Below are 19,263 nucleotides of genomic sequence, written 5' to 3'. Positions count from 1 at the left end.
ACTGTCCAATGCACAAACAATGCTCAATAGCACAAAAAATGTAAAAGCCCCAAAATTTTGTTGTCCAAAATGCACAATTTAAGTCTCTTTGAGATTGAACTTGATGTATATATGCCAATGTTTCCATTGAACTAAAAAACCCCGAATTTCTAGCTCGGATTTCAAGAAATTTCTTGCAATAAATGTGTCCCAAACATGTCCAGGAGTAGAAATAGCTTGTTCGGGAAAAAGGCCCTATTTGAAATTCAAATTTTAAATTAAAAAATGGATAAATGTCTTCTTTTACCTCTAATGCTGGCTTTGAGGGCCAATTGGCGTGGTGGTGTAGAAGTTTGTGATGTTGGCAGAGGTGGTGAGGTGGTGGAGGAGACTTGGAAAAGGCGGCGCAAACGTGGACAAGTGGTTTTGGCAGGCGGATGGCTAGGCTGGTGGTGGTTGCTTTGGACATGGGCACAGGCGATTGGAGGAGGAGGCACAACTTGCTGCGTTGTAAATGGGGCTGGAGCAGGGCACAGACGACTGGAGGCAAGTGCTGCAGTGGCAGACCTGGTGCAGTTGGGCGGTGTAGGCAGCTGCGTAGGCAACTGGGGGTTGTCTTGTAGGTGACTGCACAATGGCGGAGGCAATAGCTGACCAAGTTTGTTTTTGAGCAAGAGCTTAGCGAATCCGGATGCTGCTGGTACAGCTAGATTGGAGTTGTATCTGAGCTCTGATACCAAATGTGAGAGATGGGGAAGATCGAAGCTCAACTGAGAGTACATAGTTGATAGTGAAGAGAGTGTAAGAGTGAAGTCACGACTCCCAATACAATAATCAAAGAATAATGTGCAAGTACAAAGTACAACCCTTAAATCTTAGGGTTAATGTGCGTTGACACTTGAAGGGTGTAAAATAGGATAAGTGCCCGAATTGTGTAACATAAGCACATAAAATAAAGAAGAGTATAACTGGGGGAAAAACCCTCTCATAAGGAGAGTAAAAGGTGCCCTAGTGTCCTATCAAGGATCACTGACACTCCTTTGTGAGCGTAGGCATGAGTTAAAACCAACAATGATGACTTGTTGTCTAAAGGTATGCCTGCCAACCTTGATCTCTAAAACCTTAGGGATATTCTTGGTATCTTCCATTGCCACCCGTACTTTCAAAACCCTTGTGGTTGCCATTGTATCAACAAAGGAAGGGGGGAGGATTGTGTCGGAAAAATGCCCAAAATCCTCCAATCAGTACTCGATTCTAAGTCTGAGAAAAGCAAGGTGATCGGATAATGAGAAAGTTTGTTGTGGAGCTTGAAGCTCTCAATAGTGAAGCGATTGTACCACAAGACCATGTAAATGACTCCGCAATATTTGAATGTGGTACTTGCATGTCACTCTCATCAAGGAGTTGCGGAGCACATGCAAGGTGTATGAGTGGGGGGCACTTGCATTGCGCTTCGGTGTCGGACCGGGGATTTCCATTGTGGATCTTTACGGGGGACCTTTCAAGAGTGCTACTGAAGGTCTAGGGGGAAAGGATACCTTGAGGGGACGGGGCAGCAACAAATGGTTTAGTACAACCGGCCTATCGTGGGTTTTGGGGGGGGGGGGTGTGGTGGTGGGACTGGGGGGGCCACAAATGGACAAGATAGCTTGGCAACTAGGCCTATGGAGAAAGATGGCTTGTTTGGAGGGGGGGCGTATCATGCACAGAGGCAAGGTAGGGGTTGCTAAGTAGTGTGTGGGGGAGGGATTGAAGGAGGTGCTAAGTGCTAGGTGGGAGATTGTGTGGCTCAGGTGGGAGGGTAGCATGGCTAAGGCAGGATGATGGCATGGTGGCATACAAATTTTAGTGGGGGTGGTAGTGCAACTTGGAGGGGATCACAGTGCTTGTCTTGGCGATGGACATGATTTGAAAGTTACGAAGGTGACACAAATCCTAGAGGATATGCTTTGAGCATATGTAAGTAAAAAGCAAACTAATTGAGAAGAGTACTTACCACTAGTAGAGTTTGCATATAACAATGCCAAGCACTCTTCCACTGGATATAGTCCATTCATGTTGATGTATAGGTTCCAGCCGAGAGCTCCTTATGAGTGGGACTACAAAAGGAAAAGGTTTAGGCAATTAAGGATTTATTGGAAGGTATGATGTTTAGCTCATAGCAGTGTTAGAAAAGCATAGGTTAGAGTGAGAGTCTATGCTGATTCAAAGAGAAGGCCTTGTTCTTTCGAAGAAGGAGAATAAGTGTGCCTTACAGTGATCGAGCATTTTGAAACCATGAAAATAGGACTATGTACTAAGTTATCACCAAGGTATTATGGTCCACTCACAATACTTACGAAAATAGGCACTATGGCTTGCAAGCTCAAACTTCTTGGCCATTACAAAGGTTCATCTAGTATTTCATGTGAGTAAGCTTAAAAAAAAACTAGGGGACTATATGGACGGAGATGGATAGAGGGATAGAAAGCTGGTTAGGGTTCGGTGACAAGGGGGAAAGTGGTTTGTAAACTTGTTGATTAGGCAAGTGGTGTGAGTAGTATCCGCAGCAAGTGTTAGTGCTTGTTGGAGCTGACATGGGGACGTGAAATTTTGAGATGCTTTAATCTTGCCGATAACATTTAATTAAGTTATTAATCAAATGTGCAAGGTTGTTTAGCATATGTGATGCACATGGCAATTATTTCACGGTAACATGCCAAGAACCTCAAGGATGCAATGGGTGGCAAAGGCAAAAGTTGTAATAAGTTATGTTTGATAGGTACTAGGTGGTACTCGATGTGAGATTTTGACGTAGACTAATTTATTGGCCACTAATGTCAATGGTGACATTAGAGACTAGGCATTAATTAAGTAATTAATGCGAGTCCAAGGGTCAATAATTGCTCAAGGATACTTGAAAGACAAATTGGCCTAGCTAATTTAATTATTGATGGTGAAATGAGTTTTTGAGCACTAGAATAATTTTAAATTAATTTTCAAAATTAATATTTTAAAAATTAATTTAATGAGCTGGATAATGCTGGAAAATGGGATTAGAAGGCTGCCAATTGGCAAAAGTTTTCCATGCAAGTGTGAGAACGTTTTTAGGGATTGATGGAAGTCTATCCTAGCCATTGTGAGAGAGAAGGAGGTTGTTGGAGAGCAAGGAGAGGTTGCTGATGTGATTTGCAGTCACCAAAGATAAGTCCTACAGCATGTGGCAACAATTTGGAGCTCTCTAGGAGCAGGTGATAGTGGCCCAAGATCCTGTTGGTGCAGATGATAGTAGACAAGAGGTGGCTTCCGTCTTTTTGGTGGTCCTAAGTTGTAGATGAAAGCTTCCATGGCTGTTTGAGCAAGGCAATAGTAGCCCTGCAGTGTTTCTTGCAATGAAACTCCAAACTCTCTCTCTCCCTTGCATTCTTTCTCATCCCTCAACCATCTCTCAAGTTATCTCAATATTTTCCAATAGTTTGAGCCATTGGAAGAAGAGATTTCGGTCAATCTTTGCTGTAAACCCTAATTTATCCTAAAAATTAGGGTTTTAATAGCTGCGTTTTGATGTGTGCTCAGAATTTAGGGTCTAAGACTTGAATCCTAGCAACTGAAATTGAGGAATTTCAGGGAGATTCAAGAGGTTAGCCAACCAATATGAGATTTGGGGCTGAATCTATCTTTCAAGAAGTAGGGTGAAGGCCAATCCCCAATCAAACCATGGGAAAATTGGTTTGGACTCTGGAGGCTTGCTATGTCCGTTTTTGTTGGAAAATGGCAATTAGCTATGGAGAGAGAGAGGAGAGACAATGACAGCAAGAGAGTGAGCTGAAGCCAAAAAAAAAAAAGAGTGTACTTACTAGAATGAAAAATAGAGTGAAAGTACAACTTATGTTTAGGTCAAGGGTTGACCTAACCAGCCTTCCACCAACTAACTAGAGTTAGGTTTTTTCTACTCTAGAGCCTAGTGTCACTACTTTTAAGTTTCTAAGACACTTGGTGTACACACCTTACATTGACACTTTAATAAGTGTCCACACCACACAAATTACATTGGGCGCTGTCCATAGAATCGGCAAATTCTAACACCCCCTTGCAGTGCCAATGTGATGAAGTACAAGAATGATCAATCACCAAAGGGTAATAAGTTCAAGGACTTTCTAAAAGCCTCAAACTTCTTGCGTGGTAGTGCCTTGGTGAAAATGTCTGCAACATTTTTCTGTGTGGGTACATACATCAAGCTGATCTCTCCTGTATAGCATCTCTCTCTTACATAATGGTAATGCACCTCTGTGTTTCGTGCGAGCAGGAAACACACGATTTCGTGCTACTGCAATAGTGCTCTGACTATCAGAAAGAATGGGTGTAGGACCCTCCAATGGTAAATGTAGATCAGCCAACAATTTGCACAACCATATACATTCCACTGTTGTCGTGAAGGCTGCCCTGTACTCAGCCTCACAAGACGAGGTAGCCACTGCAGGCTGTTTCTTGCTTAGCCATAAAATGCATAAACGGCCTAGAAAGAAACAGTGTCCTCAAGTAGAGTGCCTAGTGTCTGCATCACCAGCCCAATTTGAATCACTGTAAGCCTGTAAGTGCAAGTCTCCCCCCTAGGAAATAATAATGCATGTGATTGAGTACCTTGCAAATATCTAAAGATCCGCTTAACAACTTGCCAATGTATGATCTGTGGGCTATGCATATACCTGCTCACTTGAGATATTGCATACTGAATGTTAAGGCGTGTGTTGCAAAGATAAATAAGACAGCCAACAGCCTGATTGTAAATTGCAACATCAGACATCTCTTCACCATCATGCATAGATAGCTTTAAGCTTGGATCCATAGGGGTGCACATAGGTTTGCAATCTTGCATACTAAACCTATGTAACAGCTTATCCACATGTTGTGACTATGACATGATGATACCATGCTGATTTTGGGTGAATTGAATTCCGAAATAATAGTGTAGACAGCCCATATCTGACATAGCAAATGCATGTTTTAATTCAGCCTTAAAATCTGCAATTTTTTCTTTTGTAGGTCCTGTGAGCAGCATGTCATCTACATAAAGAATGATAATCAGCAAGTTCCCCTCCTCATTCTTAATGTATAGAGCGGGAGTAGTTGGACTATTTTTGAATCCTTTGCTAGCCAAATAAGCATCAATTTTGGAGTACCATGCACGAGGAGCTTGCTTGAGACCATAAAGAGCTTTATGCAGCTTGCATACCATGTGCTTTTTCCCTTTAACCACAAGCCCTGGAGGTTGTGACATATAAACATCCTCATGCAAATCCCCATTCAAGAATGCTGTCTTAATGTCCAATTGATGTACTTTCCAGCCATAATTTGCAGCCATAGCAATCACACATCTCACCGTACTCATACGGGATGGAGCAACAAAAGTTTCTTCATAATCTATGCCCTTCTTCTGTGCATAGTCTTTTGCTACCAACCATGCTTTGTACCTGTCAATTGTACCATCAGCCTTGCGTTTGAGTTTGAAAACCCATTTTGTGCCAATGGCCTTCTTGCCAGGTGGTAAATCCACAAGATCCCACGTAGAGTTAGTGGCAATAGAGTCTAACTCATCCTGCATGGCTTGCATCCAATGTACATCTTGCTGAGCTTCGTCCAAGGAAGTAGGCTCATCATCATCCAATAGTGAGCTCATAAACACATGCTCATTACAATCATCTACTTCCGTAAAATCAATCAAATGTTCCCCCCCTGCATCATTTGTTGCATTTCTGGCAGCCCTTCTAGTGCGTTGAGGTATAGGAGCATCCATTTTACTCTCCTAGAGAGTGTGTAACAGCCATCTTGGGATTGTTTTGGCTGCATTTACAGCAGCCCTTTCATGCTGTACTACTTCTTCCACTGCATGTGGCAAACCATCATTGATACCCTGTTGTTCGAGAGCATATGGTGCAGCAACAACTTGCTGTATTAAGTCTGTCCTGCCATTTACAGCAAGCACAACTCCAAAGTAAGTGGCAAAAGACCCTCAAAGACATCACCAATGTCATGGGTGGCTGGCATTTGAAACTGATCACGTGAAAATGCAACATTTTTAGCAAATAGGACATCCCTACTGACAAAGACTTTCTTCGTGCGAAGCTCTTTCGGAACATGTGCATAGGCTATGCAACCAAACACCCGGAAGTAGTCTACTTTGGGTTTCTTGCCATGCCAAGCTTTGAACGGTGTGATCATCTTCAGTGCCTTAGTGGGTGCACGATTCAACACATGATTTGCACATTGAAGGCCTTCTAGCCAAAATTTATGAGGTAGCACCTTGCCTTTTAGCATACAACGAGTCATCTTCATAAGAGTCCGAATCTTCCTTTCAGCAACACCATTTTGCTGAGGAGTCATTCTATCAGTGGCTTGATGCGTAATGCCATGATCAAGCAAATATGTCTCAAAAGCATGAGACCAGTGTTGTCTACGTACGTAGTACGTACTGATTTGTACGGTATGGTACGTATTTGTACAATTTAGTACCAAAAAATAGGCACTTTTTGGCCACTCTTCTTTAAGCCTACAACTTTCTTTTTTTCTTTCTCCTTTATTATTTTTTTCTTTCTTTCTTATTTCTCTCCCCCAAGCCTCTCTCTCTCTCTCTCTCTCAAGCTTCTCACACACTCTTTTTCTCTCAAGCCTCAACCTTCTCTCTCTCTCTCTCTCTCTCTCTCTCTCTCTCTCTAGCCTCTTCCTCTCTCTCAAGTTGAGACATGTACTCCCCTCCTCTATCTATGTGAAGTGTCTGCACTTATAAGTCAATTTCAACTTAAAGCTTTGCAACAAGATGTTTGAAATGCATAAACACATTGGATTTTTCCTTTAGCCCATACACCCATATCATTAATAAATGTAACAAAGTACTGATGACCTTCAAGCGCAAGTGCCCTCATGGGACCACAAACATTAGAGTGAATAAGCTACATTTTTTGGATAGTATGTACTGCACCATTCTTTTTCAAACCTATGCATCTTGCCCAAAATACATCCCTCACATGCATGAGGAGGTGGAGTCTCCACTGGAGGCAATGTATCTACCATATGACATCTTTGAAGGGTCATCAAACTCCCAAAGCTCATGTGTCCATAGCGGGCATGCCATAGCTCCGCATTTTGCATAGCGGGCGATAGAGTAGTGATTGCTAAAGCATCATGAGGCTGTCTGTCATATGTATCCAACAAAAATAGACCCTTAAGCATTGTGCCGGACAACCTAAGTGCATAATCCATCTCTCTGTCTCTAACAATGCATTTGTCATCCTCAAAGATGATTTGAAAACCATGCTTATTAAAAGCAGAGATAGACAATAAGTTCTTTGTAATGCTAGGTACAAACAAGACATCCAGAAGCATGAAATCACAACCATCTGCAGTAGTAATAGTGACTCTCCCAATGCCACATACATCATAACTGCTGCTGTTCGCACATGTAACATGCTTCCTAGCAGGGGCTGAATACAAAGAGGTAAACAAACACTTCTTGGAAGTGATGTGCTTTGATGCTCCACTGTCAAAATACCATGTTTGCTGCGTTTCAGCAGCATTAAATGTTGAATCAGCCATTGAAGAATCATAACTGCATGTGAGAAACGCATAGTCCTCCTCTACAAAGTTGGTTGAAGTATCATCATCGATAGATTTGTTGGCTGATGTTTCTTGGACAGCCAAACCGGAGTTCTTTTTCTTCTCTTTGGCCAATCTCTTTCTACATTCATCGATATAGTGACCGGGCTTCTTGCAATAATGGCATTTCCCCTTCTTTTTAGTCTTTTATGTGTCTTGGACAACCTTATTTGATGGTTGTCCAGCATCACCCTTTTGCTGATTTTTTACATTTTGCTTGACTTTTCCTTTGCCTTTGAACTTGGAAAGCATAGCCACATCACCTGAACGCAATGCCACATTCTTCGGAGTCTGTTCCTCTTACCGCAAGAGGCCTTCCAACTCCACAAATATAAAGGGCTGCTGGCCCCCCCTCAAAGACAACATAAAAAAGGTGTGTAAACCAAGATATGACTCTGGAAGAGAATTCGGTCTGATGTTTACCGATTTAGCATCTTGAATGATTTCATCAACATTGAGTAGCTGCTCATGCAAATCCTGTATGTGAGTAAGGTGCTTTGTCATGCTATCACCTTCATCCATGGTCAAATTGGCCAACTCTCTATGGAGATAGGATATCATGGCCTCAATGCGTGTTGCAAATATATGCTGGTTTTACAAGATCGAATGTGTGGAATAATTGATCTTTTCACTGACAAGGCAATCAAAGAAAGTGCCTGTGCATCTTTTAAGTCCCATTTCCTTCGATCCTCGGTAGGAGGGAGAGGAGGGGCAGCAGCAGTAGCAGCACCAATACCACCAGCAACAGCACTAGTAACCTGTCCTTGAGCGTTACGCTGAGGTGTCTGAGGTGCAAGACCTCCTGGTCGTTGCAAATCACCTGTAACATAGTCCCACAAGTCCTTCGCCACAAGAAGGTTACGGACCATAAAATTCCACAGTGGGTAGTTTGAGCCATCAAGTTTGTTCTCTTGAGTGAGGACACCAAGGATGTTGCTCTGATCATTATTCCCTTGATGTGCCATGCTGTCAATGATAGACAAAAATCTACAGCCAAATACTTCAATGCTGAAGTATAGAGTATACTCCTCAGAGTACCAAAATCCCCCACGTGATTAAGAAACAAGTACCACACTGTCACACAAATGTCAAAGTGTGCACAATGCCACCCAAATCATCACTCAGCTAGTAAATTATAGCACTATATTGCTGTACCACACTCGCCTCGAAATGTGTGCCCACAAAAGTACAAAATACAGCAACTTAATGTTGGTTCTTACCAAAATTTATTGAAATTTTCCAAAATTCTCTGCCCAATTTGATTGTAACAGCAATTAAATGCTGTTGTACTGTTTGTTGCTTTTGCCTTGGAGTGCATGTCAAGCAAAAGCCCCAAATTCCTTTCTAAAATTTCAAAGAAATTGAAGAAATTTGTACCTTACAGCTGGAATTTTTGCAGAAATGTCGTCTTGGGATGTGTGTCAGCAGTGAATAGCAGCTGAAATGTGCCTCGTGATGTGTGCCAGATCCAAAAAACTGATAAGCCCCAAATTTTCTTGAGCCAATGTGGAAGAAATTGTGCAATGTTTATGAGTTTGGTAACAATTTGTGCTAAGGGCCTCCAATCGGGCAAAAGCCCCAAATTTTTGGTGGGAATGTCCAAGAAATTGAGAAATTTCTTTGAATTGGTTGTTAGTTCAAACTCCGGGAGCAAAAATTAGCAAAATCCCCAAATTTTTGGGCAGCACGAGCTGAGATTCGAGAAGAGATGGCTGAAATAGAATGGAAATTCCAGAAATTTCGAGAAAACCCCAAATTTGAGAATTAGGGTTTTTGCACTTTTTAGGGTTTGTAGTAATTGGTGGGCAGGACCGAGAAAATGGCGGGCAGAGGTGAAAACAGCTGCAGCTCTTCCAAAACAGCAGCTCCTCGGGGTGCGTGTGGGACTGCGCGTTGGACTGTGTGAGGGGCTTCGTGCGGGCTGAAAACAGCAGATCTGGAGCAGATGACTGAGCTGGACAGATCTGGAGCAATTGGACAGATTTGGAGCTGATGGCTGAACTGGACAGATCTAGAGTAGACAAGAGACGGCTTAGCTATAGCTCCTCCACTTCAGCAGCAGCTCACAGCAGCTGAAAACTCTTCCTCGAGCTGAGAACCAAGCTGGCAGTAGTAGGACCTTGGGCAGGATGGCACCGGCTGATGGTGGCTGAACAGAATCCGTGTGTACGAGCTGCTCTGATACCAAATGTTGGAAAATGGCAGCTAGCTATGGAGAGAGAGAGGAGAGACAATGACAGCAAGAGAGCGAGCTGAAGCAAAAAAAGAAGAGTGTACTTACTAGAATGAAAGATAGAGTGAAAGTACAACTTATGTTTAGGTCAAGGGTTGACCTAACCAGCCTTCCACCAACTAATCAGAGTTAGGTTTTTTTTACTCTAGAGCCTAGTGTCACTACTTTAAGTTTCTAAGACACGGTGTACACACCTTACATTGACTTTAACAAGTGTCCACACCACACAAATTACATTGGGTGCTGCCCATAGAATCGGCAAATTCTAACAGTTTTGATAGCAAGAGACACTTGGATTAGCGGAGGAGATTGGAGGATCTCAGTTGCACTCCTTCCATTTGCAATATAAGATAAAGAAATATCGCAAGGGGTGCTAGTTTTGGGGCCAACCAGGTGTCCAATGTCCAAGCTTAAAATGGTTAAGTGTGCATTCTAAGTTTATTTGGTTTTTATGCTTGCTGTAATTAGTACTTAATCAGGTTATTTACTACCCTATCCAAGGAGAAAGGCTGTTTTTAGGAGTCTATATGGAGTCCGTTATACACTTATCCAGTTTGGACCCCCCTTTCTTATTAGATGTTAGGTTGAAGGTAAAGATTGGAGCCCGCACCTTACAGCATAGGCAAGCCAAACTGATAGGAGCAAGCCCAAGTTGATCAAGACTTGGGCCACACTTGCACAAGAGCACACCTAGAGCTGCCATGTAAAAGTGCTTATATGGTGAATTTGATGGTAATTCACTGCATAAAATCAATATTGCAAAAACATTTACAATAACTGTTAGCTTAGTACTTAAATTAAAAGGAGGCTCACTGAGCAACCGTCATTAATATACTTACGTAGATGTTTTCCTTGGGAGTGTCATGGATTGTTACTATTATGTTTGCTAATTGTGTTTGTTCTATTCAGCTTGGTTGCTCTACCATTGTCATAAATTAAGGGATGCTACAAATATTACGGTGTTTTACAGCTGCCCTGTCAGGCATGGATAAAGAAAGGAGATCCTAAGGAGGTGATTTGCCATGAAGTTTCAAGAGTCCATCCAGACATGCTAGTGGTTGGCAGTCGTGGGTTGAGAACTTTTCAGAGGTTTTGTCAACTTCAGCTCTCTTGATAGTTTGACATTTGTGTGTAGAACGAATGCATGTTTGCTTTTTGAAAATAAGTTCTTATCAGGCTTAGTACTTGAAATAATCTGCTTGATTTATGTTCTTCTCATGGAGAGGTTATTCAAACAATGATGCTATAGAGAAGTAAAGATATGTGGGATCCTTTATTTTGGATGTCCCTTACAGTGCTTTTTTGTTTTGCATTGTGATATGTTGATTTATTAATAGAATCTTTCTTTTATCTGTAAAAAGGAAAAGGAATGTTTGGGATTCTTGCCAGTTGTAGCCAGCCAAAAGTGCTGCACTTTCCACTGAAGGGAAGAAAATAGACTGAAACAAATCCCCCCTGACATCGAACTTGTATGCAATCTGATCAACTTTAAAAAGACTAGATTGTTGCAATCAGTATGAAGTGTTGGTTATCAAGATCTCATAAAGCTGACCCTCTTTAGGGGAATTATTGAAGGGCACATTCGTGTGTCAAACAAGCATGAGATTTCTGAAATTAAATTGTTAGCAATTATAACACACATTTTAAATCATTGTTTCCATGAGAGCTGTTCCCTTACTTACTTACTATCACATGCAACTGCTGCACTAAAGTTGTGCACAGTGTCTATAGACCTGTTATTAGTAAATGCATAATTTCCATAGAATTTTCTTGTTATGTGTCTTAGGATGCTATCTTAGCCTGTGGTCCTAAGATAGTTTCCCTTGAGGTTCATGCCCTTACCTCAGATCGATTCTTTCTGTGTCGTTCCCCATGTATGTTACAAATGCAGACAGTTTGGTCACTTTGCTCGACAATGCAAGGGGATTGCAGGCTCAAATGAAAGAGACTTTAAAGAGGAGTGGGGTGCCTTATCTCAAAGGGACTCTGCCACCACTTTGCCTCCTAACTTCTAAGACACATATTTAAGGCAAAAAACTTTTGGAGAAGGGCCTCTAAGGAATCTCTTACAGCATATCAAGCATGCAATAGTTGTACCAAGCATGACTATGGCATTGGTGTTACCTCAGCCAGCAGGGGTTACTGCAGTAATGGAGCATGATCCTTTGTCACCATAACTCATGTTACCCTTTTCTGTAAGGTAAGTACTCCAAAAGTTTCAATTGGGTCAGATTTTGGGCTTTATGGGAATGATTTGGATACAAAGGGACTGTCTATTTTTGGGAGCTTAGTCATTTCATTCCTATAGCTAGTTTAGATGCTCATTGCAACAATCTTTACAAGGGGGAAAATCTCCTTTCTAAGGATATCTTGTTTATCTCTGGTCTGAGACTGGGAGACTCTTTACAGATTAAACCCTGGTTATTCATGCTGCCTATCCAAAGCTTGGAACTCTTGTATTTATAGAGCTGTTTTCAAGCTCTTAAGGAGTTCAGAGCTGCTGGTTCTAGCAAACTTCTTTTGCTTTCAGTTTTGATTATTTAAGCATCAGTCTTGCCACAAACTTATAGAAGTTGAAAGTAGGAATCAGTTGCTATGGTGGATGGGATCCTTAACAAAGCTATGAAGCCAGATGTTGTGAGCTCTCAATCATCAAGCTTAGTTTAGAAGCTATGCTGCTTTGAATTGCCTCAAGTTGCCTTGGATTTCCTGTCTTGCTGATGGTATACCTTGGGACTATCTCCTCGATCTTGTTAATGATCTCATCTCATTCTTTTGTGTTGAAAGAAGGGATGGGTTTCATGGAACCTCGGCAGAATCCTCCTCAATTTGTTAGTGCACTGATTTACGGCAATTTACAGCAAGCAATAAATTCATCAAACATTATGTCAATCAAACTTGAACACTTCATCATATTGGGCTAGAATCCCATAAGAAATTGAGATGAGCGGATAACACAATTAGATGAGAGAGAAAATAGCAGGCAAGGGCACCTATACGATCTTCAAATCAGTGGGGGGGTGTGCAAAGTTTTTTTGTTGAGCAGGTTGTGTGCCCCTTTGAGTTCTTCGATAGCAAGGGAGAGTTACTTCTCTTTTCTTTCCTTATCTCCCTTGTCATTCACCGTTTTCTTGGGTGGGAATTTCATATCCAATAGTAAATCTAAGCTTTCTAAGCAAATGAAAATGGAAATGGAAATTGCAAGTGATGGCAATTGAAAGAATGATAATGGGGCTCAAGTTTAGAGAGTACCTTTGATAAGTGGCTCACTAACCTTACAATTTACTTACTTTGCCTCATGTGGTATCTCTTTTTTTTCTTAATTCTAAAAACCTATTTATATAACTATAATTTGATTCGAATCTCTGAGAGGAGTCGGGCCCTACTTTGAATCCAAGAAGATTGCTCTCCAACAACCTTCAAAAGAGCAGCTTATTGAGCTCAATCCTATGGAATCCCCTTTTCTTACGTAAGGGTCCTTCACCATTTGTATGCCTTTGGCCCTTCTGAATTGTGTCTTTATTTTGTTTTTTTTTCTCTCCATTGAATTTGAGGTGGTTTCTTATATTAAGAACTGGATTCTCTCTTTGTCTTGTTGAAGTTTCCTTGGACGAAATATCCAAGCTTTATCTTCTATTAATTGCTCGCTCATTGGAATGATAAAAAAAAGAGAGATGACTAGAATTCAAAAAGAAACAAAATAATGCACACATTCACTTCATCCCAATTGAAGTCAGCCTCTGTTGATTTCAATTTCAGATCCCATAGGCTAATCACCCTCAACATTACACTCAATTGTTCACTTCCTTGCCTTTTATGTTTCTGCGATTATTATCATTGGATGGTTTGCCTAGACAGAGAGTGCTCACATAGTTCCTCACACTGCCTTAGCTCCAGGGAGTTCATCCTCAATGGGGATCATCCTAGAGCAAGGCGTATCCCCAAGTCAAGTGGATGTCCTCGACCCCCAAGGTGACAACTCAGGCATTCTCCCCCATCAATAAATATGAGCGATCATTGCCCGACATGAACCTCAGTCCCCTTCTGTTGGAGCAACTGCGGCAACAACCTATGAGAGGGATCTTGGGATGAGCAGAGATTGCAACAACTTTAGTTTTTTAGATTTAGTTCTACTTCTAGTTCTACTTCTTTCAGTACTCTATTTTACTCTATACATAGATCTTTACATTTGAATCACTTATTTAGATATACTTTGATTAAACTCTTTGATGAGACATCATTGCAATTGTACTATATGCTCAAATCTCATAGGCAGTTGCACCTATGGGACACACTAGTTGTGGGAAGCGCACATCAATTAGCCATGGTCTCTCATGCTGGCCAAGATCAGATGCCCTAACATGTTGGAACCGCATGCAATGGCAAGTACAATGGACTACTGAGTAGGATCACCATCGTTAATATTAGACATCAAGGACTTTGAGATCTTGAGAAGACCAATTGGGCTAGTAGTAGATCACGCCATCTTAATCTTTACAGTCTCTTGTCGGCACATGAGAGACATTGTACCATATCTTCCCAAGCATCCTAGATATCACTTTACATAGGAGACTTAGCATATATATGTATGTATATATGTGTGTGTGTGTGGTGGTGGTGGTGGTGGTGGTGCAGCAACAGGCCCCCAAAATGGCTAGTATGATGATGAGTGCAATGAGGCTTACTCGTATACTAAAGAGAGAGAGTGTTATGGCACTTGGACACATTACCAATCAAGGATGATCTTTAGAAGCCTTGTGCGGAAGAAACGAGACTACTTCACAAAAATTGAGATAGAGATGTATGAATTCCAACAGCCCCCTATACAAATTGCATCGCCCAGTGCTTGGTGCCATTATGGGAGAGAGTTGTTATTAGACTGCCTATGTTATGTTAGTTTGTCATCTTTTGGTTGTGAGCTCCTGTGACATTAATGTGACATTAAAAGTGATATTTAATGTCACATTAAGGTCATAAATATGGAATGTGACATTAAAAGTGACATTTAATGTCACATTAAGGTAAATCTAGGGGAACATGCACGAGAATGACCGTTCGGGCTCTTGGGCGCCCGAACGGGGTTAAGGGGAGCCTAGAGAGTAAGAGAGTCCAGGAATAGTAGGACTCCAGGAAGTTGACGACTGGCAAAAGGATCCGGTTAGAGGGCCAGCACTTATCTAGGCGTGGTTGGGAGGAGAAGGACTCGTGCTTTTCATCGTTTTGGTGGTTCTGTCTCTCCGTCATCTATCATTGGTATCAGAGCCTATGGTTCAATGTTTCAGATCGTTAATCGTTCGTCAAACTGTCAGAAATCCATCAGGTTGTCAGTCGCTAGACAGGCCGTCAGTCTTTTGTAAAGTCGCGTGAGCACCAGGCGACGGGCCGTGAAGAAAAACGAAAGGAAGAAGCGCCACGTCACATCGCGTGAGTATCTGGAACCAGGCGCCGTGAAAACGCGACAGGACGGGCCGTGAAGGAAAACAAAAGGGGAAAAGCGCCACGTCACATTAATGTGACATTCTACGTTACGGGCAGAAAAAGAAAAAGAGAAGCGTGGGTTGCGAGGACCAGGATCGCGTGGAACCAGACTAGACATGGGTCATGAAAAAAAAAAACGTGATTCTGTCACGATTGCTGTTGACGGATATGACTGCGACTGCTGTGAGAGGGACAGAAGAATGTCATATATGACTGAAGTCAGGAAACTGGATTTCCAGCATGATTACTTCACTGTTCTAATCCGGGAAGATACAATCTGTTTCTTACTCTTCGAGTTTCTTTCCGAATCAACAGCCACTATCTGCCATTAAAAATCAGGGAAGTACTTTACTTGTATGCAAATTTCTTATTTTTGCTTTCCAATTCGAGTGTATTAATGGCAGAAAAAGGGAAAGAAAGGGTAATGGAAAGTTCTAGTTCTGGGGATCAACCTATGGTAGATCCCCATGAACCAGACATGCAAGAAGAACAATGGGAAGAATTTTTTGCCACGCGAGAGCAATTCGATGATCTTACTGCTCGTGTGTAAACTCAGGGGGTCCAAATGGAATTTTTAACCCAAACACTCACTGAAATAAAATCTCAATTAACTTTATTGTTGGAAAGAGATAAAAATAAGATAGAAATCTCGGATGTCCCATCTTCATCGAAAGATTTAGATGTGACTATGTGAGATCCTAGGGAACCCCAAACTTACCATAAATTGAGGGATAATCCAGTTTTAAAGGATATGAAACCACCTCAATTTTACGGGGAGGAAAAAGATAGGAATAAAGAGACAATCTTTAATTTCCTCAAAAAATGGGAAGATTTACATAAATTAAAAAATACCCCACCACATCTCCAAGCACTGGAGGCTAGTTTAACTTTGGGGCCCAAAGCATATAAGTGGTGGCGAACTTTAAAGGAGGCGAATAAAATACCTGAAACTTGGGCTCAATTTGAATCCGTCTTTTTGAAAGAATTTCTTCTTGAAAATGAAATGGAAAGAAATTGGGAAGATTGGGATTATGTCAGACAAAAGGGAAGACCCCTGCTGACATATCTGGAGGAATATTGTGAGATAATCCTCAAACTGGAAGGAATAGATGAATTCCAAAAAACAAGAGGATTCATTAGGGGACTGGATAAAGCCTGTAAAAAGGAAGTAAAACGGAGTTTACCTAAGACGCTCGAAGAGGCAATTAAATTTGCATTAATTTATGAAGATAGTACGCGTCCAGGTACACTCACTAGTCTCACTGATACGGAGCCCAAGTCTAAGGAATTGGAAACCTCAAAATTTGTGGGCAAATTTAAAAGGAAAATGCCATTTTTCAAGGGTAGAAAACAACCTTTTGAAAAGAAACCATATATGAGGCCAAAGTTAAGTCCTGATGACTTTGATAAGGCCAAAAAAGAAAAATTGTGTTTTAATTGCCTATCCCCTAACCATGCTGCTTGGAATTGCCCTCAAAAGAAAAAGGGGGAAGACAAAGCAAAGGATAAGGACAAGGGCAAGGGAAAAGAAAAACAAATCCATGTAGTGCAGACCTTAGAATTAAAGGGCCATGAAAGATATAAATCTTTAGAGGTCTTGCACATGGATGTACAACATAAGTGTTGTATGTCAACTTCTATGTGGCAGCCTACTTTTGGGCCACATGATTTACTTAGAGTACATGGATTGATAGCTGAAAAACGGGTTAGAGTCATGATTGATGACTCTGCCACACATAATTTTATAAATTATGCACTTGTCAAAAAATTGAAACTTCCCCAACAAAACAGTGAGCATCAATATGTTGTTCGTATGATGCAAGGCCAAGACAATAAAATATGGGATACAATGGTATCCAATTTGGAAATTGAGATTCAAGGATATAAAGATAAGCTTGATTTCCAAATAATGAACATGGAAAGAGCTGATATTGCTCTAGGGAGGGAGTGGCTACGGGGATTGGAACCATCCTTAAAACGTAGCTATCACCATAATACACTGGAATTTGAAAGGGATGGTAAGACTTTTGTTATTCAAGGTGAACATGAAGTATCTGATAATCCTTTGCTGTGTTCTACTGAAGTTCAGAAGCTGATAAAGAAGGAAGTTTGTGAGGTATATATGCTATGGTCTTTTCCTGTACAGAATACTTTTACTCTCTGTAATATAAAGCAACATTTTTCTTATGTTTGTGAGTTGAATGTTAATAAGGAATTGAATAGTTTGTTAGATGATTTTAAAGATGTGTTTCCTTCTGATTTACCAAGTGGCCTTTCACCAGATAGGGGTGATATAAATCACCCAATTGACATAAATAAGGATACACACCCAATCTCAAAACCACCGTATAGGTTAAGTGAAACAGAGCATCAAGAAGTTGAAAAACAAATTAAGGATTACCTGGATAAAGGGTTTATTCAACCTAGTAATTCACCTTGGGCTTCACCAATTTTATTGGTAAAGAAAAAAGATGGTTCTATGCGACTTTGTGTTGACTATAGAGCACTTAATAAAATAACGGTGAAGAATAAATTTCCTATGCCCAGAATGGAAGATCTTTTTGATCAATTACAAGGGGCAAAATTCTCACAAAGATAGATTTAAGATCAGGTTATCACCAAGTAAGAATTAAGGCACAAGATGTTTCCAAGACGGCATTTCGTACTAGATATGGGCATTATGATTTTTTAGTGATGCCTTTTGGCCTCACTAATGCACCAGCTACCTTTATGAAGCTGATGAATAGTGTTTTACGGCCCTATCTAGGACATTTTGTAGTAGTGTTCTTGGATGATATCTTGATCTTTAGTAAATCAAGAGAAGAACATTTGGAACACTTACAATTAGTATTCCAATTGTTAAGAACACATTCCCTTTATGCGAAGAAAACTAAATGTGAATTCTTTGCACAAGAGGTCAAATATCTAGGGCATATAATCTCGAAAGAGAGAATCAACATGGATCCAGAAAAAGTAAGGGCAATTATTGAATGGCCATCTCCAAGGAACCTGGAAGAGCTGCAGATCTTCCTAGGTTTATCTGGATTTTATCGTTGATTCATTCGAGATTATGCCAAAATAGCTGTTCCAATGACAGACCAACTTAAAGGGAAAGGGAAAAGTTTTAATTGGGGAACATATCAAAATGAAAGTTTTCAAAAACTTAAGGTAGCTATTGCTACAGCTCCAGTATTATTAATAGTGGATCCCAATAAACCATTTGTGGTTGAAGCTGATGCCAGTGATAAGGCAATAGGCACGGTCTTATTACAAGAAGGTCGACCAGTTGCTTTTGAAAGCAAGAAATTAGATCGTGCAAAACAGAATTATTTTGTTTATGAGAGGGAGCTGTATGCAATAGTACATGCAATGAAGAAATGGAGGCACTATTTGTATGGTGCCAAACTTTTGATTTTATCGGATCATGAAAGCATTAAGTGGCTTAATGATCAACCAGATTTACATGGGCGTAAAGGCAGATGGGCCGAACTCCTCCAAGAGTTCGACTATGAGATCAGATATAGAAAAGGAAAGTATAATATAGTAGCTGATGCACTCAGCAGAATGCCCATCATTAATGAATTGAGTTTTACTCAGTTCACTTTCAACTTGCTTGAATCTTTAAAAGGAAAATGCCAGGTTGATCCGGCATATTCCAACATATGGGAAGCAATAAAAAATGGGGATCCAAATGAAAGTGCTTCTACTGAGGAAGGAATATCTGAGGATGTTTAACAAGGAAATGGAGCATCAGGGGTTGCTCAAACTGGATTCAAGTGGAAGAATTTTACCATTGATAATGGTTATTTACTCTACAAGGGTAGGGTATGTGTCCCGAAAGATATAGAAATAAGGTGCCAGATACTCTTTGAGTGTCATGATACCCCTAGTGCGGGACATCCAGGAGTTAATAAGACTTATAGTCTTATTAAAGGGCAGTTCTA

At 40.9% G+C, this 19,263-nt stretch overlaps 1 protein-coding gene across 1 annotated transcript in view; it reads left to right on the top strand.

The window, feature by feature from the left end:
- LOC148030514 (universal stress protein A-like protein) overlaps positions 1-19,263 on the top strand; it is a 46,872-nt gene that overhangs the window by 7,262 nt on the left and 20,347 nt on the right. Inside the window, exon 3 of the mRNA XM_087686851.1 lies at positions 10,812-10,930. Coding sequence (XP_087542977.1) covers positions 10,812-10,930 — 119 coding nt within the window. The remainder of the gene's footprint in view (positions 1-10,811; positions 10,931-19,263) is intronic.

Source organism: Lygodium microphyllum, chromosome 10 (genome assembly GCF_053477565.2).
Source record: "Lygodium microphyllum isolate KBCC chromosome 10, Lygodium_microphyllum_v1.1.10, whole genome shotgun sequence".
Lineage (NCBI taxonomy): Eukaryota > Viridiplantae > Streptophyta > Polypodiopsida > Schizaeales > Lygodiaceae > Lygodium > Lygodium microphyllum.
The sequence above is the reverse complement of the archived record's forward strand: the minus strand, read 5'-3'. Positions and strand labels throughout refer to the sequence as shown.